This window comes from Schistocerca gregaria, chromosome 2 (genome assembly GCF_023897955.1).
Source record: "Schistocerca gregaria isolate iqSchGreg1 chromosome 2, iqSchGreg1.2, whole genome shotgun sequence".
In the NCBI taxonomy this organism is placed as follows: Eukaryota; Metazoa; Arthropoda; class Insecta; order Orthoptera; family Acrididae; genus Schistocerca; species Schistocerca gregaria.
The window spans coordinates 347293641-347319160 of record NC_064921.1 but is presented as its reverse complement, the minus strand read 5'-3'; the positions used below and the strand labels follow the sequence as shown (position 1 = coordinate 347319160).

General features: G+C 43.1%; 1 protein-coding gene across 1 annotated transcript in view; it reads left to right on the top strand.

Annotated features, from left to right (window-relative positions):
- LOC126335775 (retinal guanylyl cyclase 2) overlaps positions 1-25520 on the top strand; it is a gene marked incomplete at its 5' end in the record, with an annotated part of 576657 nt that overhangs the window by 4137 nt on the left and 547000 nt on the right. Inside the window, one exon of the mRNA XM_049999236.1 lies at positions 11620-11737. Coding sequence (XP_049855193.1) covers positions 11620-11737 — 118 coding nt within the window. The remainder of the gene's footprint in view (positions 1-11619; positions 11738-25520) is intronic.

The following is a 25520-nucleotide window of genomic DNA, read 5'->3' as shown; positions in this document are numbered from 1 at the left end:
CTGGTCGAATCACCAGACTGACGTAGAAGTTTGCAGTGAGGGTGCGTGGGATAACCACCAGAGTGCTCCTGCTGTCTTCGTAAATCGCATCCTAGAGCATAACTAGAGGTGTAGTACAGTGTGTCTAGCATCCTAATCAACACACGGCCATCACTGGCGCCGAGCCAGATCCAGTTTTAATCAGAAAACACAACCAACCTTCACCCTGCTCTCCACTGAGCGTTAGCTTAGACCACTGAAGTCAAAAATGGCGGTCGCTTGGAGTCAGTGGAATGCACACTACACGGCGTTTGGCTCGGTGCTGTCCTTGCGGTATCCGACTTTTAACAGTCCGTTTTATACCGCAGCGGTGCCAACCGCTGCTGAGATTGCTGTTGTAGGTGCAGCACGATGCCGCCAGAGCTACACGCCGCTCACAATGCTCGTGCCTCTCGGCAGTGGCACATGGCCATCCGGAGCCCGGTCTTCCTGCGACCGTACATTCTCGTGACGTCCACTGCCAGCAGTCGTGCACAGTGGCTACATTCCTCCCAAATCGTTCTTCTCACAGCCCCATTACACGACCTCGTTCAAACTCAGTGAGGTGTTAATAATTGCTTCTTTCTCACCTTAAAGGCATTCTTGACTAACATTAGTTGATCATTTTCAATCTCAGAGGTAACTAACACTCACTATCATTACAATGTTTATTTAAAACAAACCTTATTTTCATCCTCGTAGTGGCGCTGGCCGCGCCCCTTTGATGCGACTGTCGCGAAACACGTCTGTCAACTTTCGTGTGCGTCGCACAACTCCGTCTTGGTGTAGCGACCTTTTCCGTCAGTCTATTGCCGCCATCAGTGGTCTTTGGAGCGTCCTGTTGGTGTAGTGAAACGCGCAGAGCGCTAACTTACGAGATTAGAAAATGAAAGAAACCCGAATCGAATCCGAGCGGACGATTAACGAACATGGTTGGTGCACTGATGCCTGGGTGTGGGTTTTAGGCCGTCTCTCATGTTTGTTCAAACAAGCGTTTGGATAATCCCCAGATTCCGCCTCAGGCAATACGATACTCGAACACTTAAAATACGACCACATAGATCAAAGTTAACCCACTGATCGACAGGTGACATCTATTAACCTCCACGTTTGGGTAACAGGTGACTAATGCGATAGGAAGATCATCTGGCCACAAATTTAAATTAAATAAAATTACCAAATCTTAAATAAGTGGACCTAAACGCGCATAACGCTAAGATAATGAAGAACATCAGTAGCCTTTGCAGCTCTCTGTTCGAGGGTTTCCAGAGAAGTATTGCTTAGCAGGATGACTTCTCACGCTCATAGAAACCTATAATTATGTTAGTTAATCATTAAATGATTAAAGTTTCTTCCGATGATTATAATGCAATTGAGGAAAGCACGTACTAGTGAAGTGAGGTTTTCTCTGAATTTTAGCGTTGCACCTGGAGGTGAGTGTGGTGGTCGATAGGAAGATGCAATTGTAACTTAACACTCGGTCTTAATTCTGTCTCAACCAAACAGTCTCACATGCAACTTCAGTTTCTATCCAGATGAATTTCAGTTTCTTGTCTGCTGCGAAAATCACAGCGCCTTCGTTTCCTATCAGCGTATCATTTCGATGTACACTTAGATTTACCCCAAAAATCTGCTATTAATTTCAGGTCATAATCATCTTTCTGTATGCAGATTTGCCGCCCTATGTGACCGAGCGGTTCTAGGCGCTTCATTCCGGAACCGCGCTGCTGCTACGGACGCAGGTTCGAATCCTGCCTCGGACATGGATGTGTGTCGTGTCCTTAGGTTAGTTACGTTTAAGTAGTTCTAAGTCTAGGGGACTGATGACCTCAGATGTTACGTCCCATAGTGCTTAGACTCATTTGAACCATTTTTTGTATGTAGACTTGTGGGAGCCCCAATGCTGTTTAGAAGCTCTTCAAACTCTGGCACGACATTGCAAATGCTTCGAGAGTTGATCACAACGATTTTAATCTTTTAATGTGCATTGAGTATTTATTTGGGTCTTAAAATAATACCTCTGTGTCGACAGCTGTTATTATCTATATTGGATGGAGAGTCGCCTAAGCTAAAAACAAACTTATGAGAACCCAGCACACAACATCAGCTCCTAGTGTGTAGTGCTCACTTGACCCATTTAAAGGGCCTACGATTTCCAATATTATGGCACAAGTCTAGAAAATCACATCCTATCTTGATATAGAACCTTCGAAGTCTATGGCTCAAGCCTTCCAATCGTCTCAGAACCTACTATCAGTACTAGGGGCGATGCTGCAGATTTTCAGCTTTATCGAAGTACCGTGAGCTAGGCTAGTCTTCTCAATCTTTTTCAGAACCAAGACAACAGGCATCGTTTGTTGCAAGTTGGTTATACCCTGCTCGCACAGTGGCTACCGGGACAACCTCTTCAACGTTTTGAATGAAGCCTTGACATGGAACACCATGGGTTTCCGTAAAGGAGAAATGTGTCTCATTAGCTCAGTTTCTGTGAAAGACAGCAGCTCACACTTTTTGGTTACGGGCACAGATTTAACGCTGAGTTCCCCCTGATCACCTGAGAACAAATGACAGGTCTGCCGTGCATTGCCCTTTTATACCTTGGGTACGCGAAATTATCGACAACCGTGTATGTGGATATCGCTACCCCATGACTTTTGTCACCTTAGTGTACATGGTGGAGCCTTGCTTAGCCAATAGGAAGCGAGGACGTAGTTCCCATGTGGATGACGCCGTGCCTCGTCAGCAAAACGTTACGCTGGAACCTCCACATCTTCTTCTGCTCAGACATTAGGTCTTGTAACACATTGCGCAATGGTATAAATATTCCGATGCCCATTTTAACATAAGTGTTAACAATGCCTCTCCGTGGTCCTGACAAGGCGTCCATTCACAGCAGCTCTACATTATAGCAGTTCGGACGATTTCCAACGTAACAGCAAGTGACTCATTCCAAGCCAGTAAGAGCATTCAATCTGAGCAGCATTGTGGCTGGTGAAATGCTTTCCCCTTTAATTTGTAGGTCAGTTATGTTATAAGGATCAAGAGTTCCGTTTAAGAACTAAGGCAGTTTACATCCGCAAAAGATTTTTATTGTAATAAAAGAAAAACCTGGGATAAAATTTACTGATTCCCTGAAGTTACTTCGAATTATTTTTTTCGATTTATCATCACCAACAATTCCACGCAATGAACTCGAAGGCAGCGGAAATTTACGAGAAATTCAGGCATCACATACTGTTGTTGAGAGAAGAAACTAAATGCAACATGATGTGACAGTTATTATAAATGCTTCTGTAATTATAACATTGAAAACCGATTTACTTAGTGACTTTCAAAAGTAAGTTACACGTCTCGTCTTGTACTAAGGCCATTGTGCAGTTAGTGTGACAGAAGCGGCACATTCTCAGAAGAGAGTAAAGGTTTCGTTTCTCCTGCACACCCAGTTCTCCTCCAGTACGATAACTGGAGCACCACAGTGTGAGAGTCAAATGGCGCGAAACTGGAAACATAGTCCATGGTTGAAGTGCACCATACAGTACGTTCCTTCTAGGAAAATCGTCTGAATTGCAAAAATGGTTCAAATGGCTCTGAGCACTATGGGACTTAACAGCTGTGGTCATCAGTCCCCTCGAACTTAGAACTAGTTAAACCTAACTAACCTAAGGACATCACACACATCCATGCCCGAGGCAGGATTCGAACCTGCGACCGTAGCAGTCGCACGGTGCCGGACTGAAGCGCCTAGAACCGCGAGACCACCGCGGCCGGCTCTAAATTGCACACAGATTGATCGTGATAATGCTTGGTTTGTGGGGCGCTCAGTTGCGCGGTCGTCAGCGCCCGTATGAAGTCCCAATTTGTTCAGTGTCCGCTTTTGCCACTGCCACGAATGGTGGTGCTGCTGCTGTTGATGTTGATGATGATGATATGAGGGACAACAGATTTCGGTCTACTCGGCAGGCTGAAAGAACATCTCGGAGAGAGAGAGAGAGAGAGAGAGAGAGAGAGAGAGAGAGAGAGAGATTTCCCGACGATGAGGGCGTTCACACAGCGGTTCTCGAATTTCTTCGTGACCAAGGGACGGATACCTACCGTCGAGGAACTGACCGACTGATAGAACGTTCCGACTATTGTTTACAGAGACTTTGCGAATGTGTTGGCAAATAGTGTCATGTCTCTGTATCACTGTGAACTATTGTGCACCATTCTTTAAAAGTTAGTTGGCCTGCCATAATTATGTGTAATTTAGCTTTCGATGTCATCTCGTACTACGGAATATGTTATCCAAGTTAGATGACAACATTTGAAAATTCTCAAAAATGCACGTTTATTGATATTTATACAAAGAAATTCTGGACAAGCGACATTTTTGAAGGAGAATACTGTCAAAATTGTATAAAGCACAAATTTAATTTACTACTTAGTGATGATGCAAAAGGAAGTAGGTTTCCTGTAGCACTCTGTGTTAAAGAATACGTAGTACATTAGGACGCGTGCACGAATTTTGATGCAATCAAACCGAAAATGATGTTTAAATTTTATGCGAGGTTTTCGAAGCTAGGTTTTCAAAATGCCTTTGTGTGACACATTTTAGGCACGAGCATATGTTTGGTAATGTTCGTGGGATACATTGAACCAACTCAGTCATACTAGGTATATCTTTAATAACTGTGCAAAAAGACACATATTTCATACTCGCACGGTTGTAGGTATAGTTCACCACTCTAACACACAACTTGACTAAAACAGCTTATATTAAGAGTAGTGTAACCGGACAGGGTACTTTCGTTTTCCGCCATCAGTCCTCTGTGAGATTTGACGCCGTCTGTCACTATTTCCTCTCCTGTGCCAACTTTCTGTGTAGCGCTTACACTCAAAGCCCTAAATTATTTGTTCTCTGTTTCACCCTAAAATTTTACCTCTAGTTCTAAGGCAGTAACTTATTATTTTACTAACACATATGCTGCCATGCTGCCATATCTTCTAGTTTTTTGCAGATAATCCTTTCGTGGTCGCTTCTGCAGATAAGGTCACCATTTCTTATCAGTACAGTTATTTTTCCGCGTCCTTTTCTATAATAATATATCTCAAATACTTCAGTCCATAATTCTCTAAAATACAGTAAAATGCTGTCCCCCAGACGTACATTCTCAGAAATTTCTTTCTCAAATTAAGATTTATGCTTGATATTAGAAGGCTCCTATTAGCAAGGAATGCACTTTTTGTTACTGGCACACTTTTTTAAAATATTTGGCCAAAAACACTTTTAATTGCTAATAACATAGGCATGGGTTGTTTCTGTAACACTAAATAAACTAAGCCATCTTTCTTTGTGCATTTTAAAAATTTTAATATTCTAAATTGTTTGAACCTACCATACATCAGCTGTGTTATACAATAGTCTAATGGAAAAACGCAAACTTTCACTGGTATGAGTCGTGAGCTACAAACTCGAGACGAACCCATTGTAACACGAGCTCCTCCCTCTCTCCACCTCCACCCCCATCATCCCCCACTCCCCCCACGAATTTCTTCCGCAAGACGCACTGAAAACAGCCGCGGGCCGGACCAACCCGCGGGCCAAAATGTTGCGCCCGCCCTTGCTGTAGAACATAAGCAATATGTTCCTTTAGTTTATTATTGCCTTGTTTTCCCAAGAAGCGATGTAAGAATCAATTAACATCAGAATTCACGTAGGCAAATATATTCACTACCTACAACATTAAATAATCCCAGCCTAAGTAGTACACTATCGTAAAAAAAAAAAAAAAAAAAAAAAAAAAAAAAAAAACATTAGTACACCTGGAAAGACGACGTCGATTTTGATCAAATGACGAAATATGTCGCCGGGGGGATAGTTAATATGCTGGTGGTTTCACCGTCGTCCACCAACAGATAGCACAGTAGTGTAGCCACCAAAGCGCCACATGTGTGTACCGTTTAATACGGTATACTCACGACTGGAAGGATCAATGTTGTGCAGACGTGTGAAGCAAGAAGGCAGCCACGCCACAAAGACGCACTCGTGCTTCGTACAGCAAACTGGGCGACTCTGAAAGGGGCCAAAGTGTGGGCTTCCAACTGGCGTCACGGACCTTCGGAGAACTGCCAACGAGTTGGACGTGTTGCGACGGCTGTACAACGATGGTTGTGTCAGTGGCCACGTGCACATCCTAACACACGTAGGCGAGGTTCTGGACGTCGACGCAGCACAGACGACCGCCAGGATCGACGTATTGCAAGGGCAGAGGTAGCAGATCGTACGACTACCACAGCGCAGATAAGAGGACTTGAGAGCCCAGACGTGTCAACACCAACAGCCACGAACTAGTTATCAGAAACGGGACTAAGATCCCGCACAGCTCTTGCCCCTCTTCCACTCACGCCATACTATCGGCGTACACGGCTGAACAGAGGATCACTTGGAAGATGAATGGTGCGCCTTTGTCTTCAGTGATAAAGGCAGATTCTGCCTGCAAGCAAGTGATGGTCGTTTGCGTGTACGACGTAGACCTGGTGTGCGCTGCCTCGTAGAGTGCATTTGTCCAAGGCACACAAGCCCCACCCAGGCCTTATGGTCTGTGGTGCAATAAGCTACAACTCCCGTTCAGCCGTTCACCATTGGTGTTCCTCGTGGAGACGCTACTCAGCGCTCAGTACGTGCAGAACGTTGTTAGATGCTCTCTTTAGCGTTCTTGCAACTTGAAGGTGATGTGTTGTTCCAGCAGGCTAATGCTCGACCACTCATGTCGGCGAAATTGGATATGCTCTGCTAGTCGTGCAGCAACTTCTCCAGCCAGCAACATCTCCAGATTTGTCTCCAGTTGATCATGTGTAAATATGATGGGGTGAAGAGGTTGAGCAGGCGTGGCTTAACCTATTCGAGACAACGGATGAACCTGTGTTCAGAGTACACCGCCTTTAGAATCTGAAGATGGTCATTGTATGGCCGAAACCGGTTATGACTGTTTCATAAACATGTGATTGCATCTATAAATAAACAAAACAAATTTACTCAAAATAATACTGAAATTAAATAATTACTCTTACACTCTTTCATAACAGAGCAAACGTGTCAGCTCAGTCACAGCTATCATATGATGGTGTGCTGAACAAGAATACCTCCGAACTCTTTATTCTGTTCTCAATATCGGTTGAGGTATTACATATCATGCGTATTACTCTAGGCACATTACCGCTCCTCTAACGCAAGTTGCCACCCTCTACCACCAGAGGGCTCAGAGAGGTAGCGTGTAACAGGGAGACGTATAACGCAACTCCGTCGTGCGTGAGAAACAGCGCACTGTAATCGAGTTTCTAACAGCAGAAAACGTGCCTCCAATTGAGATCCATAGAAGAATGAAGTAACGTTGGAATGTTGGTACCCGTAATGAAGGAAACGGTGTTGCTGACGTTAACCTATAAGACAGGGCTCGGAGTGGACAACCGCGTTCGGCAACCGACGAGACTTGCCGGAGTCGCGTTTGATAACTAATCAAAGGAAATCGTCGGATAATACAGTCACAGCTCTCAGGTAAATGTGGCATATCGCGAGAGCGTGTACAGGCCATCATTGCAGAACTGCGGTTCAGAAAACTGTGTGTTTGTTTGATGCCTCGAATGCTCGCTATTGACGTGAAACGGACGAGACTGAACGTCTGCCAACAGTTTCTTTTGCATTTTGGCCGTGAGGGCGATGGATTCCTTAACAACATTGCGTCACGTGATGAAGGCTGGATTCACGATTTTGCCCCTGAAAAAAAAAGAGAGCATATGTTTCCAAAACTTACAGAACGCTTTAGACGGCTTTGCTTTGATAGTGGAGGTTATGGCTCCGTCAACAAAGTCAAACATTCTGCAGTGACGCAACAAACTTGTTCCTCGATGGTAGAAATCTGTTCGTCGCCAAGGTGATTATGTTGAGAAATACAAACATCAAAAAAAGTTTTGCGTCACCCCAGTTCCCAGAACTCCTGAAGATAGACGTTGACTGTGGATATTGTATCACAGACACAGTCCCTTTGACTGTTCAGAGATGTCACTAAACCCAACCAAAGATGCAAACAACCATGCATGAACACCGCCTATTAGACGCAGGGGGTCGATCATTTCCAGTCATTCCACTAGGAAGGAAGTGTACAGCTCCTGTTGTCTGTAGTTCAATCATTGTTACTTTCATGCCAAGAAGGGCTCTCAACAAGAGAAGCGTCCAGGCGTCTCGGAGTGAACCAAAACGTTGTTGTTCAGACATGGAGGAGGTACAGAGAGACAGGAACTGTCGATGACATGCCTCACTCAGGCCGCCCAAGGGCTGCTACTGCAGTGGACGACCGCTACCTACGGATTATGGCTCTGAGGAGCACAGACAGCGAAGTCACCGTGTTGAATCACGCTTTTCGCGCAGCCACAGGAAGTCGTGTTACGACTCAAACTGTGCGCAATAGGCTGCATGATGCGCAACTTCACTCCCGACGTCCATGGCGAGGTACATCTTTGCAGCCAGGACACCGTGCACCGCGGTACAGATGGGCCCAACAACTTGCCGAATGGACCGCTCGGGACTGGCATCACGTTCTCTTCACCGACGAGTGTAGCATATAACTTCAACCAGACAATTGTCGGAGACGTGTTTGCAGGCGACCCGGTCAGGCTGACCGCCTTAGACACACTGTCCAGCGAGTGCAGCAAGGTGGAGGTTCCCTGCTGTTTTGGGGTAGCACTATGTGGGGCCGACGTACGCCGCTGGTGGACATGGAAGGCGAAGTAACGGCTGTACGATACGTGAACGCCATCCTCCGACGGATAATGCAACCATACCACCAGCATATTGGCCAGGCATTCGCCTTCATGGACGACAATTCGCGCCCCCATCGTGCACATCTTATGAATGACTTCGTTCAGGATAACGGCATCGCTAGACTAGTGTGGCCAGCATGTTGTCCAGACATGAACCCTATCGAACGTGCCTGAGAGGGATTGAAAATGGCTGTTTATGGACGTGACCCGCCAACCACTCTCAGGGATATATGCCGAATCGCCGTTGAGGAATGGGACAATCTGGGCCAACAGTGTCTTGACGAACTTATGGAACTCTCGGAAGGGAGGTGATGTAAAACTTTCTTTGATGTCTGTACATTACATATGGAAGGGCTGCGGGATGTAGTTCGGCGCTACCTGCTATGCCACGATGTACCATAAACCACACGTTCTTTATGTGGTGACTCTGCAGTTGTCACGAAAGCGAAAGAGATCGATTCCACAAACAAATCCGGCAATTATGTAGTTTACAAAACCAATTTTGTAAGCTACACAATTGCTGGATTTGTTTTTGGAATAATGCCTGTAGTTTGCTCAGCGCGTAACTACATGCACCTATCTGGAGAAATATTGACCATTGATGTGGTATGTTGTGTACATTGATGTTTTCGTTTACTCAGGTAATAATACTGGTTTCATCCAAGTTGCCCTTGACATACACCGTAGGCAATATAACATTCCCAGAATCTTGTGCTGGTAGATAATCTTGACAAAGACTTGCACAATAGTTTACAACATTTCCAAAGCTTAAGAAGTGTAAGTTTTCTTGTGATTGAAAACTTTGTTGCCAAATGTAAAATATGACCAACTACATCCTTTTTTATATTACAGTTGCAATACGCATTACTTCTTTTATGCGATTTCTGGTAAATTTAAAACGCTTTCACTTTAGAAAATATGGATACAACACAGTAAGTACGGAATTTTCTTGTCGACAGATAGACATTAGTTTTAAAGTATAACTTCAAATTCTAATAGGTGCTCCTAGTACGAAAGGTAAACAGTGAGAAGTGTAAAGAGGAAATTACTCTACGGAATTGGATCTTGCTACCCATTTGTACATGAGTGGGAATTTTGCAGGACGACACCTATATAATTAGTAAATAATAAATTCATACAGGGGAATGATAGCTTAGGTAGGTGGTGCCTTAAGCATTAATTTCATAAATTTATGATCAGCCAGCAAATACGTAACGCATTCGATTGGATGGATCGTTTCCATTGTATTGTACCTGATCTATGAGTCAGAATTTCTGTAAGTGACCCCTATAACACCAAGTTTATTTCAATTATATCAAATTCAGTTGGAAGTTAACCACATTATGCACTTAAATGCTGAAATGTTTATCTCTGTTCTTCTCCAGAAGTCGTGGATAACCAAAAAAAATGGCTCTGAGCACTATGGGACTCAACTGCTGTGGTCATCAGTCCCCTAGAACTTAGAACTACTTAAACCTAACTAAGCTAAGGACATCTCACACATCCATGCCCGAGGCAGGATTCGAACCTGCGACCGTAGCAGTCGCGCGGTTCTGCGTGGATTATACTTGTCTCATAGACGTATCGGTATTTTCTGTATTGGATATATTTTTTTGTTAGAAACAGATGTACTGATTACAGGGAGACCGTCCGTATAATGAATTTTCCACACATTGTGTTCTCATTATGAATATCATGCAAGTGATTGCCTGAGACTAGTGTCTCTATGAGTATGTACTGTACATATATTACTATATTTATAAGTACATATATATATTACTACTCTGCTGAAAAGCTATGTATATATCAAGTGTTCCTTTGCTATAATTTCATTTCTAGCTGCAATTGCCGAAAACATGGACTCATTATACGAGGGCGTAATGAAACGTAATGCCTCCGAATTTTTATGTGAAAACCCTTATAAGCTTTTTAAGTAAATAAAAACTATATTAAAATTCTACATCCTCATTCTTCATGCGTACATATTTATTTCTGAACATAGTCACCATCGCGACGAAAACATTTCTTCCAGTGAGAGACAGGTTTGTTGTTACTGTCACTGTAGAATGTTTGAATTTGCTGATGGAGCCCCAACCTGACCTCTGCTTGCAATGTTCCATAACTATCAAAGTGAAATCCTCGATGAAGTGCTTCAAGTTTTGGAAACAGATGAAAATCGGATGGGGCTAAGTTGGGACTGTATGGAGGTTGAAACTTCCTGGAAGGTTAAAACTGTGTGCCGGATCGAGACTCAAACTCGGGACGACAGTTTTAATCAGCCAGGAAGTTTCATATCAGCGCACATTCCACTGTAGAGTCAAAATCTCATTCTGTATCTAGTTTGCTCGTTGACAGTGAACACGAGGCGTCGGATTGTTGCAGATACCGCATCGCTCGTATGTGGTCTTGCATTTTCACGCTGAAGGAGAGGATGCTCTGTGTGTGGATGAACGCTTAGAATTCGATACTCGATTACAGCAAGCTGTTTCTGACGCACCGGCAATGTTACGTTACACGCCGCCATGTTACACCCTGCATTCGGAGCCCTCCACCGGCAGAGAGCTACAAATATGCAGACATGAAGAATAAAGACGTAGAATGTAAATATTTGTTTCATGTAAAAAGTGTTAAAGATTTTTCACTTATAAAATGCTGACACATTAGTTTTCAGCACGCCTTGTATCTTACACAATACCCATTTGCCTGTCAACATCAGACATGGCGGAGGACAGTTCGGTTTCCACTACTGTCTCTGCGGTGTTGTCGTCTATGATAACATGTCTCTTTGGTTGGATTGTGTTGCAGCTGAAGGACGCGGCGCGCATGCGCAACAGTTGCTCCTGCGCGGAGCTCACATCGCAGCGCTGGCCGTCTGCTCGGCGCTACTCCTGGCCGTCGTTGCCGCTGGCGCCGCCATAGGCAGGTCAGTAAACTAAACAGTGTCTGAGGATGAAGTCTTAGTATACGTCTCGTCAGCCAAGAGAGTCGATTCTTCTTGGTTCAAAACCTTTGTAGGGTATCTATGTTCATTTTTATTGTCATGTTTCGGAGAACTTGGACCACAACACTGCAACTGTTATCCTCCATTAAGTTTTAACACAGGCCTTGGGGATTGCAGCTTTTTAATGATGTTTCCTTCTTGCTTTATTCTTGTTCTTAAGTGCAGGCTAGAAATTGTTCTCCATCAAATTGCTTCTGTAGAGGTTACGTTTTAGATATCGTGTGGTATCATGGTTTTGCATAGTTTTCCACTTCTGTGAACCAGGTTCCTTTTTCTGTTCTGTTTTTTTTTTTTTTTTTTTTGTGTTAAAAAGGTAGACAAAGGTCTGAGTGGATGACATTTATTTAATTCTTCGCTAAACGCATGCTTTAGTGGCGCCACTCGAAGTGCAACACAGTTGGTTTTTGTCTTCGTAATCAACAATTTTCGTCGACATTATTTGAATACAATGGAGAAGAGGATTGGAATCGTACAGTAACCGGTCTGTGTACAGCGCACTTACGTCATCGATTGTATTCAAATTTCACTAACAATATCTCGTGGACTACGAGTATAATCTATCAGCCAAATGGGTATATTAAATTCGACGTCACCTTTTGTGCTGCTCAAGTAGATATAAACCATTTTCCACGACTGGGTTTCTCAGAAATTATCGTAACCGCACTACTCTAAACACGTACTTTTCACACTCAATATACCGATGTTAGAGATCAAAAATGAGCACCATATACTCGCGCGCGTGCATATGTGTGAGTCTGTGTGTGTGTGTGTGTGTGTGTGTGTGTGTGTGTGTGTGTGTGAGGGCGCGCGCGTGTGCTCGCGAGCGCGCGTGTTTATCCATTTATATGTCAAAAGCTTTTACGCTTCTATGAAGAATTTATTTTAGTATTTCATCTGTAGTCTGACAATGCCTAACAACTACATTGGTATATACACACAATTTCTACATGTTACCAAGTCGGTGAAAACAGTACAGAAACACAGACGATGTTGAACCGTATTATGTAAATGGTGATTAATTATGAAAATACATTTACAACTTTGTTTGCAAAAGTTACATAAACGAATGATAAGCTAAGCAACTCGCTATTAGCATGTTGCCATGACTAAAATAAAACGCAAACAGCGCGGTTTTTGGGAGTAGGAACGTTACAGTGATGTTGCTCTGGGCCCAATTTTCTTTTGATGGAGGTCGTACACTGATCATCCAGAACATCATGACTACCGACCTACTATCAATATAAACCCTTCCACACGATAGCTTCATTACCAGGTTGAGGAATGACAGCTAGTCAGACACAAACAGTGCATATAGTATCAGTGATTGTGCTGTCCATGTAAGAGAATGGGAAAGTCGTGGAATCTATCTGAGTTTGACCGACGGCAGATTGTGATGGCCCAGAGGCTTGGTTTGAGCATTTTGGAAACTGAACAACATATCAGGTGTTAGAGGAGTACTGTGTAGAGTGTATTCAACATGTGATGAAACCAAAGTGAAACAATGTCTATATGTTGTGAGTTTGGGCAGCACCACTCATTACAGATATCGGATGACATAGGCAGGACAGATTGGTAAAGGAGGACAGGTATCGAACTGTGGCAGAATTAACGTCAGACTTTAATGGTGGGTAGAGTACAAGTGGGCCTGAGCACGTAGTGCACCGAACACTCCTAAAGACGGGCCTCCACATCCGACAACCCATGCATGTGCCAATGTTAACACCACGACATCAGCAACTATGACTGAAATGGGCAGGTGACCATAGGCAGTAGACGTTGGCGCATTGGCAGAGCGCTGCATTGTCTGATGGATCCTGATATCTCCTTGGTTATACCGATGGGATGGCACGAATCCATCGTGTTCCAGAGAAATAGCTGCTTGACACATATACTGCAGGTAGGAGACAAGCTGGCAAGGGCTCCATTATGGTCTAGCGAACATTTGTATGGGCAAACATGGGTCCAGTGGAGATCGTGTAGTCACCATGATGGCCAAGGAGTATCGTTCACTGGATGCAGATCATGTAGACCTCACAGTCATGTTTCCTGATGGCAGTGCCATTTTACAACAAGATAATCCGCCAATTCACAAGGCCAGGAGCGAGATGGAGTGGTTCAAGGAACACAGTGCCAAGTTCCAATTGATGTGCTGGCCCCAAGCTCGCCAGAACTCAACCGAATCGAACTCATCTGGGATGTGATTGGACATGACGTCATACCTCGTCGCCTGTCTTCCTGGAATTTACGGGAGTTAGGTGACTTGTGTGAGCAGACGTGGTGCCAATTCCCTGCAGCGACCTACGAAGACCTCATTGTGTCGCAAAGCATCGCCACTGCTGTCCGTGCCAAAGAAGTAAGTGGTCACAATTTTCTGGTTAATCAGTGTCTGTTCTATCATGGTGCAGGTGGAATGAAAGGAAAATACAGTTCTGTTGACATAGACACACATTATACGTATATCGTCTGAAGTGTGGACTGGAGCACAGAAATTTTTCTGTGTATCACTCTTGTTCGAATGCAGCAACATTTGTAGTTGTATACACTGTACCACTTAGTTTTCGTTTTACACGCTTTACAAAGTCTCGAAATACAGCTTCATTCGAAGCCATGTGATCCCGACAATTTCACCCTTTATAACAGCATATTGTATGTGTTGTTCTGTATGTTAACTGGGGACCTAGAAACGACAGAGAGGCTCCGTCCCTGCCACAGCCACAGTGGTCCACAACCCGACGACGACCAGCACAGTCCACTTCACCCCTCACACTCCCCCCCCCCCCCCCCCCCCCAGGGAACGTTTCACACCAGATGAGTGTAACCCCTTTGTTTGCTCATTGAGTAATGGTGGTGTATGTGTACATGGAGAACAATCGCCGACATGCTGTAGCTGAGGCGGAATAAGGGGAACCAGTCAGCATTCGTCGAGGCAGATGGAAAACCGTCTAAAAACTATCCACATACTGTTCCGCTCACCGGATCTCAACACAAGTCCGCCGGGCGGATTCGTGCCAGGAACCAGGCGCTCCTTCACCCTCTCGAAAGCCATGCCTTAGACTACTCAGCTAACTGTGCGGGCTAACAGCATATTAGTGCACTCATTCCCTGTCTTAAGTCATGCTACCCTCACTCCAGCACTCTCCAGTAACAGAGAATGAGGCGATGAGTAGGAAGTGACTACGGTACCACCATTCTCAGACTGATCATACTCGAAGAACTACAGCAGGAAGGAAGGGAGCCATTGTACGTTGGCCCCACCTGTGCAGCACTGGTGCTACAGCAGCGCCTTCATTTCTAGTGTAAGCAACTCTCAACATTAGACTCGAACTCGCCCCATTTCTGATCTCTGATCGGTACATCCTTGACCCCTTACATTGAAAAAAAAAAAAAAAAACTGAGGGCTCTACCTCAGTGCCTCTATACTACTGACTCTCATGAAAAGTGGAACACAACCTTTTGATTCTACTTTACGACAAAATCTATCTAGTCTATATGTTGGCTGTTTGAAAGAGCATGAAAAACCATCGTTTAAAAGGGTTTCTCCTAGTTAGACACAGTGTATGTCAAACTTCTGCTGGAGCCCTACATGTTTAGAACACAGTCAACCTTTCTTCTGGAGCAACAAAAAAATGGTTCAAATGGCTCTGAGCACTATGGGACTTAACATCTATGGTCATCAGTCCCCTAGAACTTAGAATACGTATAAAGAGAGCGTTTCAGTATGGAAAGTAGGCCTCAGTTTAAGAATGAAATTAGTTATAATATACACACTATGGAAGCGAATCACGGACTGTTGGAAAACTGAAAATGAAATCAAGCAAAGCGTTTCGGATGTCACAATACAGAATGATGATGAAAACTGAATGTAGTGATAAGATCTTAAATGAAGGGCTTCTCCGCAGGATCGGTGAGGAAAGGAATGATTTGAAAATAATAACTGGAAGTAAGGATAAGATAATAGGATATGTGTTAAAATATCAGCGAATAACTTCCAGTCGGCCGCTGTGGCCGAGCGGTTCTAGGCGCTACAGTCTGGAAGCGCGGGAGCGCTACGGTCACAGGTTCGAATCCTGCCTCGGGCATGGATGTGTGTGATGTCCTTAGGTTAGTTAGGTTTAAGTAGTTCTAAGTTCTAGGGGACTGATGACCTCATAAGTTAAGTCCCATAGAGCTCAGAGCCATTTGAACCAGGAAGGAGGAACATGTACAGTCTGTGAGACGACACTCAAGTGGCCACCCAGCAAGCAGAAGATAGCAGCTAGCAGTCAGTCAGTTTGACAGTTCACCAGAGGAAGGCCCGGTAGGTCTGCATCTTCTATCAGTCACAGCTGTGACCCATCAGTAGCGACAGCGTAGAGCGATGAAGTCCAGCAACAGTCGGGAGGCTGCAGTCTCGTAGTGAATGGGCAGCAAGCAGCACATCATGGTTCGCCACTAGATTTAACCTGTAACTAAGAAGACTGTCATTCCATCGGGATCAGCGATGCACACAAAATGACCACTCTCTGATTACGAGATGTCTGAGATATGGGTATTTAAAGCCAGACATCACGTAATTGTAGTAGTTTGGGCAGACGTTTATATACAGGGTAACACAGAATAATGGGAATATTAGAAATGAGTAGTGGCAGGCACAGGCAACTGGTAGCACTGCGGATTCGTGACAGCGAGCAAACAGTCCGCCATTTCAATAATCAGGGATCAGTTTGTGAGGTAACCGGCGAATTGTGGAGCCGTGAAAATATTCTAAGTTCGGAGTGGTCGCGCGGGTCGCTCGGCGGGCCGACAGCATGGTGCCGGACATTGGCCGAAGCAAGAAGGGTCCAACCAGGTGGCTGGGAATTCCACGGTGACGCTGTGTCGATGAAGGAGACGCGCCAGGAGTGCCAAGGATGGCGGACTTTCTGAAACCTTTATGGCAGACATTTCACAGTTCGTCTAGAAATTAATAGTAGAATGAATCATGATACCTCAAAACGAAACATGTACATTACCATTATTTGCACGATGATTCTGATGGTGTAATCAGATTTTCAATACCTTTATTTGTTTAAAGTTTAGTATCCGACTGTAAGTTATACAAGCAGCACCCAGCAACGAATTTCCAAAATCTAAACGGTTCATCCGATTTCGTCGATTCACGTGTCTTTAGAAAGCTGTTAATGTAAACCTAAATTGGTACGAATTACAGGCATGGTAACTTGAATAGTACATGAGTTATTGGAGGTCAAAGTGGCCGATTACTACTAATCACGTCAGCCTATAAGTTGTCCACAGTGCCACGAAAAAGCGATAGCAGCATCCTTATAAATATCTTTATTCGTCTATGTCTTTGATTATATCCGATATATACTATTCATGAAGAAATTGGTTAAATATTTACTGTGTATTAGGAAGCACACAGACATTAGGCTACTGGCCTACCATTTGTTCTATTACTTTATTATTATTATTATTATTTTCGATTATTCCCATTTAAGAGAGCGTCTGAACTTGAATTCCACTATGATGATTGTTTATGTTTTTTCTGAGCCCAAATTTTCTTCATGTGTTCACTGTGTTGTTTCTTTCGCTCCACTGTCCATTTGCATCCTGGTCTCTTCTGTATTGTGGTGTCAAATTTATGTTTTTTGATGATGTTCCTGAATTCAGTTCTATTTTCTGCATCGTTTACTGTTATGTGTGCTTGTCTGAGGTCCTCTTCAACTTCTTTTATCCATTTTGTTTTTCCCCTGCTTGAGTGGATGACTTTAAGAATTCGCTTTGAAATTCTGTTTTCATTCATCCTGTGGATATGTCCGTAGAACTGCATTCTTCTTTCCCTTATTGTATCCGTAATCTTGTCTGTCTATTTATATAATTCTGATGTTGGTCTCTTCTTCCTGATTCCTTGCTCTTGTATTGTGCCAAAAATTATCCTGAGGATTTTCCTTTCTTGTTTCTCTATTTCTTTGATTTTAGTTTGCCCACCTCTTTGTGTTGTTTCTGATGCATACAGTGCCTTCGGAAGTACAACAGTGTTGTAGTGCCTCAATTTTGCGTTAATGGACATGGACTTTTGGTTATAATAGTTCCACGTGAGTTTGTATCCTTTCTGTAGTTTTTTATTCTTTCCTCATTGGCCTTAAGGTTGATACCTGATGGCTGGATGATTTCTCCCAGGTACTTAAAATGTGGTACTTGTACTATTTTCCCATGGGTTGTCACAATTCATTTTATATATGTTCATTTCATTTTTTAATGTATCTAATATTATGTGTTAGAGAGTGTTTATGGTCCAGCCGTAGGAGTATTTATTTAATTTCAAGTCATTTAAAGGTAAATCCAGTATTTCGAATGTGTTTCAATATGTTGTGAGTGTATGTTGGCTTGGAGACATGGAGGGAGCACTCTAGCCAATCACAGCACTTGTTACTAAGAGAGACATATGGAGGTTGGGGAGGAGCATCGATAACCGGAGAGGACACGGGGAGTTCTGAACACGGTGGTGCGAGTGAGAGTTACACAGGACACGGAGAGTCTTGGCAGTACGGGACAGGACACGGGGAATGCTGGACGTGACGGCGCGAAGGACGCACAATCGTTGGAAAGACTTGCGGTGGATCACTTTGCGCGTGATCGCAAGAGAGAGAAATACTTCAGAGTGCCGGCTTGTGTACTTGTGAGATTTCCGTGACTTCTGCAGTGAAGACGTAGTACGCGTTTGGAAGTGAATATCTCGCGAGCAGTGTTGTTGTTCATAACTAATTACTTGAAGTAGAAATCTATATTATTCAACTTACATTTTATTAAATAAAAGAGGGCTGTATACATGGAAGAAGCCTGGAGATACTGACAGGTTTCAGATAGATTATATGATGGTAAGACAGAGATTTGGGAACCAGGTTTTAAATTGTAAGACATTTCCAGGGGCAGATGTGGACTCTGACCAATATCTGTTGGTTATGACCTGTAGATTAAAACTAAAGAAACTGCAAAAAGGTGGGAATTTAAGGAGATGGGACCTGGATAAACTAAAAGAACCAGAGGTTGTACAGAGTTTTAGGGAGAGCATAAGAGAGCAATTGACAGGAATGGCGGAAAGAAATACGGTAGAAGAAGAATGGGTAGCTTTGAGGGATGAAGTAGTGAAGGCAGCAGAGGATCAAGTAGGTAAAAAGATGAAGGCTAGTAGAAATCCTTGGGTAACAGAAGAAATATTGAATTTAATTCATGAAAGGAGAAAATATAAAAAATGCAGTAAATGAAGCAGGCAAAAAGGAATACAGACGTCTCAAAAATGAGATCGACAGAAAGTGCAAAATGGCTAAGCAGGGATGGCTAGAGGACAAATGTAAGGATGTAGAGGCTTATCTCACTAGGGGTAAGATAGATACTGCCTACAGGAAAATTAAAGAGACCTTTGGAGATAAGAGAACCACTTGTATGAATATCAAGAGCTCAGATGGAAACCCAGTTCTAAGCAAAGAGGGGAAAGCAGAAAGGTGGAAGGAATATATAGAGGGTCTATACAAGGGCAATGTACTTGAGGACAATATTATGGAAATCGAAGAGGATGTAGATGAAGATGAAATGGGAGATACGATACTGCGTGAAGAGTTTGACAGAGCACTGAAAGACCTGAGTCGAAACAAGGCCCCTGGAGTAGACAACATTCCATTGGAACTACTGACGGCCTTGGGAGAGCCAGTCCTGACAAAACTCTACCATCTGGTGAGCAGGATGTATGAGACAGGCGAAATACCCTCAGACTTCAAGAAGAATATAATAATTCCAATCCCAAAGAAAGCAGGTGTTGACAGATGTGAAAATTACCGAACTATCAGTTTAATAAGTCACAGCTGCAAAATACTAACGCGAATTCTTTACAGACGAATGGAAAAACTAGTAGAGGCCGACCTCGGGGAAGATCAGTTTGGATTCCGTAGGAATATTGGAACACGAGAGGCAATACTGACCCTACGACTTATCTTAGAAGCTAGATTAAGGAAAGGCAAACCTACGTTTCTAGAATTTGTAGACTTAGAGAAAGCTTTTGACAATGTTGATTGGAATACTCTCTTTCAAATTCTGAAGGTGGCAGAGGTAAAATACAGGGAGCGAAAGGCGATTTGCAATTTGTACAGAAAGCAGATGGCAGTTATAAGAGTCGAGGGACATGAAAGGGAAGCAGTGGTTGGGAAGGGAGTGAGACAGGGTTGCAGACTCTCCCCGATGTTATTCAATCTGTATATTGAGCAAGCAGTGAAGGAAACAAAAGAAAAATTCGGAGTAGGTATTAAAATCCATGGAGAAGAAATAAAAATGTTGAGGTTCGCCGATGACATCGTAATCCTGTCAGAGACAGCAAAGGACTTGGAAGAGCAGTTGAACGTAATGGATAGTGTCTTGAAAGGAGGATATACGATGAATATCAACAAAAGCAAAACGAGGATAATGGAATGTAGTCGAATTAAGTCGGGTGATGCTGAGGGAATTAGGTTAGGAAATGAGACAACTAAAGTAGTAAAGGACTTTTACTATTTGGGGAGCAAAATAACTGTTGATGGTCAAAGTAGAGAGGATATAAAATGTAGACTGGCAATGGCAAGGAAAGCGTTTTTGAAGAAGAGAAATTTGTATAGATTTAAGTGTCAGGAAGTTATTTCTGAAAGTATTTGTATGGAGTGTAGCCATGTATGGAAGTGAAACATGGACGATAACTAGTTTGGACAAGAAATTTGGTGCTACAGAAGAATGCTGAAGATTAGATGGGTAGATCACATAACTAATGAGGAAGTATTGAATAGGATTGGAGAGAAGAGACGTTTGTGGCACAACTTGACCAGAAGAAGGGAACGGTTGGTAGGACATGTTCTGAGGCATCAAGGGATCACCAATTTAGTATTAGAGGTCAGCGTGGAGGGTAAAAATCGTAGAGGGAGACCAAGAGATGAATACGCTAAGCAGATTCAGAAGGATGTAGCTGGCAGTAGGTACTGGGAGATGAAGAAGCTTGCACAAGATAGAGTAGCATGGAGAGCTGCATCAAACCAGTCTCAGGACTGAAGACCACAACAACAACATTTTATTAAATTGCTGGACCATCGACACCAATAAGTGTTTTGCAGAAATATACCACATTCGCAAAAGTACTTCTACTGTTGTACTCATCAATTAAAATCGTTAAGATAGTACCTGCAGATTTTATTTAAGTGCAAAATTTCTATGTTACATTCGCAATTGCCGAGTGATAGGAACCTTCGATCATTCGATTCATGCGTCTATACATATTGTATACTGTAGACTCAGCAGTAATTGGCTTGTAATTCGGCAACTACGCATCCCAGCCCCTAGACAACGAAACCAGCCAAAACTTTTAATATTTTGACACTGAGTCGGAGTGTACGCAGTAGAGGGCCGCTCACCACTCATTTCATATTCTTATTTGTGAAAGCCCGCAAGTGGAACGGACAACAGCGTGCGTTAGCCATAAAAATGTTTTCTAAAAACAATGATAGTTTGGTAGTGGCGCAGAAGGAGATTCGACTTTTTTATAATTTAGGACGTCATGATGCCGTTCCTTCAAAATATGCGATAAAATGTTGGATTTTATAACTTTGAAGAGACTGGATCTGCTCTCAAGAAAAAACCAAGAGGACAACCAAGAAGTGTGTATTCTCCAGCGAACATTGGTGTTGTACGCGAGTCTGTCTTACGGAGCTCACGGCGCTCACTTCGTAAGCAAGCAGCAGTGGTTGGAATGTCCCTGGAGAGTGTTCGCAGAGTTTTTCATCTTGATTTAAAATTTCACCCGATGGTGCAACAACTGAAGGACAACGATTATCGGTTAAGATTAGGATTCTGTCAACAAATGATAACAAAAATAAACAATGACAATACATTTCTAAACGTGTTATGGAGGTCAGATGAGGCACAATTTCATCTCACATGTTACGTGAATAAACAGAACTACCGTTACTGGGCAAACTCAAACCTTAATGACGTTCATGAGCGCTCTTTACACGCTAGTAAAGTGACAATATGATGTGGTGTTTCATCACATGGGATTATGGGACCGTATTTTTTCGCAAATGAACGGGGAAACACAATAACTGTCAATGCCGATCGTTAAGTGGAGATGTTACGAACTTTTGTTACACCTGCATTGAACAACTTTCCAAACGTTGAACAAACCTGGTTTGAACAGGACGAAGCGACATCACACACTGCACGCCAATCATCGACATATGTGCGAGAACTGTTTGGCAACCGCGTGATCTCACTATTCGGTAACATTCCCTGGTTCTTAGATCACCAGATTTATCCGTTTGTGATTTTTTCTTGAAGGGGCATCTCAAGAGCAAAGTCTACACAACTCGACCAAGAACCCTGGATGAATTACAACAGAGAATTCGGGATGCATTTCACAGTATCCCAGCTGAGATGTTGAAGCGATCAATGAGGAATCTCGACAGCAGATTTCACGAACGTATTCAGACAGGAGGACGCCATCTAAAGGATGTCATTTTAAAAAAATGATAATGTAATTTAAAAAAAATGATAAATGACATTAATGTTTCGCAAATGGCAATGTTGTAAGGTTTCAATTACTATGAATGCAATTTTTTCCTTCATTGCTTCTAGTTTTATTGGACTGTGGAAATGTTTCCGTTATTCTGTGTCACCAACGCAATTCAACCCATCATTAAAAACAAATCGAACTACCGTAATAAATGCAAGTTAGGTTCCCAGAGAGGTTACCGTTCATGCCAAAGAAGAGATATTAAGCATTTACACCGAGCACAAAAATCTTCAGCAGCGAAGGTGATGTATTTTTGGACACGACTTAAACCTATGACAAAACTTTGATACATAGCTTTTAAGTGTCAAAACATACAGTAGAAGCACCCTAAATTAGTTGCTCGTAAGAAACTAAAAATGCGACCATGTTAAGCATCGTTTGGAGAGCACGTGGTCCAATTTTTAACGATTTTTTTGAGGAGCAGCGCACTATAAACGGCCTATACTACTCAGGCATGAATGATAACACAGTAGAGCCCATTCTGAAGTACAGTACGCCAGAGGAAAGGCATGCCTGTTCTTCAAGACAAAGCTCGACCTCATACCGCACAATTAATGCTGGAAACTATTCCCAAAGCTTTTGTGAGCTCGTACGTCATCTTGCCTATCTGTCTGGTTCGATGAAAGGAGCTGAGCATGGTAACAAGTTCGGTGGCAATGAGCAGATAAATAAAAAATTTAAAAAAAACTAGCTTCAAATTCACAATAAAGAATTCTCTCTGAGAAGATAAGAAGACTCGCAAGAAGACAAGTCTATACAAGCTGCTGAGGAGTACGTAGAAAACAGACAAATACTTGTATTGGCTTAGTTCGTCATTTACTCTGTACAGTTATTTGTCTGTTCGATACTGAATGACCCTTGTATAACCGCTATATCGTGACCAACTACGCACAGTATATGGCTTTATCTACGAAACGAATCTGATATATTTGAAAGTGCGGATAAATATCAATTTTCAAGAATGTTCTGCTTATGGCATTAAATGTAATTTATTATACAGTTATGGACGGTTTTACGTGTTACTAAACATTTGACTGAAAGTAAAATCTCTCACTTCTTAAGCCAGGTGTCTTTATCTCAATGAAAATGCTTAACGTCAGTTTTCCTCCATTTTCTGCGTCTCACGTTAAACTAACCGCTTCAGATAACTGCACTTAAATATATTACAGGTACGATTTGACATATCCACATTCTTGGCACAAAAATTTATCTTCCTTGCGAATCTACTCTCGAACTGACTATACAGGCTCTCTCTTGAGATGCAGAGTGTTTAAAAAAGATAACGTTTTTAATTATAGATCAACCAGACAACCGATGCGATAAACTTCACTTTGCTTCCTTTGAAAACTTTGATGAAAAATTACGTATTCATGAAAGTAAGACTCGTGAAAGTGGATACACGTAAAATTCCGAAGCTTTTATCTTATCTGCAATATTCTTTTTTTCCTATCGATGTTCGATTACAGTTTAATGAGGTGGAATAGGGAAGTGGTTCAATTTCTTTCTCTCCTGAGCAAGTTATTCAGAGAGGTAGCAGTTCGAAATTTTGCAACATAGAATACTCGAAGGCAGCGGCTTCCATCTGCACAGGCAAATACAAATGTATGATAGCCTTTACACGCGCTTATAAGTGGCATTATATCTCACAAAACGCAGAAATAAGTAAACAAGTTTCGAGGTCAAATGGCCCTCGTAAGAGGAAACAGGGTTCAATGTAGAGGTTTTCTACATCACTTACTCAGTGCGCTGCTTGATTACCTCACAGACCTTAGCACACCCACATTTGGTCCAAGTGCAGTTCCATCTGCATTGTCATTAGTTTAGTAAAAAACAAATGTGATGATGAAACCGCAATAGAGATTATAACTCTGTGCCGGACTAGGATTCGAACGCCAGTGAGATACATTCGAAGAAGCAGTCACCAAAAGCCACTTGCCCATTGTGATAAACGTAGAGAGACGCAAGCTTGCCTCTTCGAATATGAAGCGCAAAGCTAAATGTTTCGAAGCAGTTCTTATTGAGGACATACAATCTTTTTTAGCATTTTTCCAGTGTATACGTCCACCCCTGAACTGCGATTCAAGAGAATATGTGTTATATGCCCGTTTGCATCTTCCACAATCTCTTCATTAATCTCTAGACGAAATTCAACCACATATTTCTTTAGATGCGGGAATGGTAGAAGCCACGCAAATCCTGTTACAAATGTCACATTTACGAAGCACTTTTGTAGGCGTGTGCATTGACCTGAAACAAGGTGTTCCTTTCTTTTGTGAGAACTCGTCTATTTGCTGGTCGGTCGAGCTTTCTTGTATGACAAAATACCGTCATACAGTATAAAACAAAATAAACTACGCACCACGAAGGAGTTGTGTAATTTGGTCGCAAACTGATATCCATACAGCTACCGATGGAAAATGCAAAATTGTAAACTTTGGCGGTTGATGGAGATGAATGTGTGACACTGCAGCGCAATTTCACCGCATAGCTGGCAAGGATAGTAAACAGCGGACATGTCGATACCAGGGCATAAAAGCACTCCGTCTTCAGGCGACAAGTGGCCCATCGGGACCATCTGACCGCCGTGTCATCCTCAGATGAGGATGCGGATAGGAGAGGCGCGTTGTCAGCACACCGCTCTCCCGGTCGTTATGATGGTTTTCTTTGACCGGAGCCGCTACTATTCGATAGAGTAGCTCCTCAATAGGCATCCCAAAGCTGAGTGCACCGCGAAAAATGACAAAAGCGCATGGCGGCCTTGACGGTCACCCACCCAAGTGCCGTCCACGACCGACAGCACTTAACTTTGGTGATCTGACGGGAACCAGTGTTTCCACCGCGGCAAGGCCGTTGCCCCCAGCGCATAAGGTCTTTGCGAATTTCATTCCGTGTAATCAGTTGGGCAGTAATTATGCCTCACACTGAGGCGCGTGAACGGTATACGCAGATGTCAGCATTTGAGAGAGGACTTGTTGTTGGGCTCAAAGAAGCTGGTTGTAGAATCGGCGAATCGCTAGACACTTGACTAGGAGGGATACCACTACTCGACGATGTTGGTAGGAATGGATGAACCATGGCCGGACACAGCGTCAAGAAGGAAGCGGTCGGCATAGAGAGACGACAGAACGTGACGACCGAGCAGCC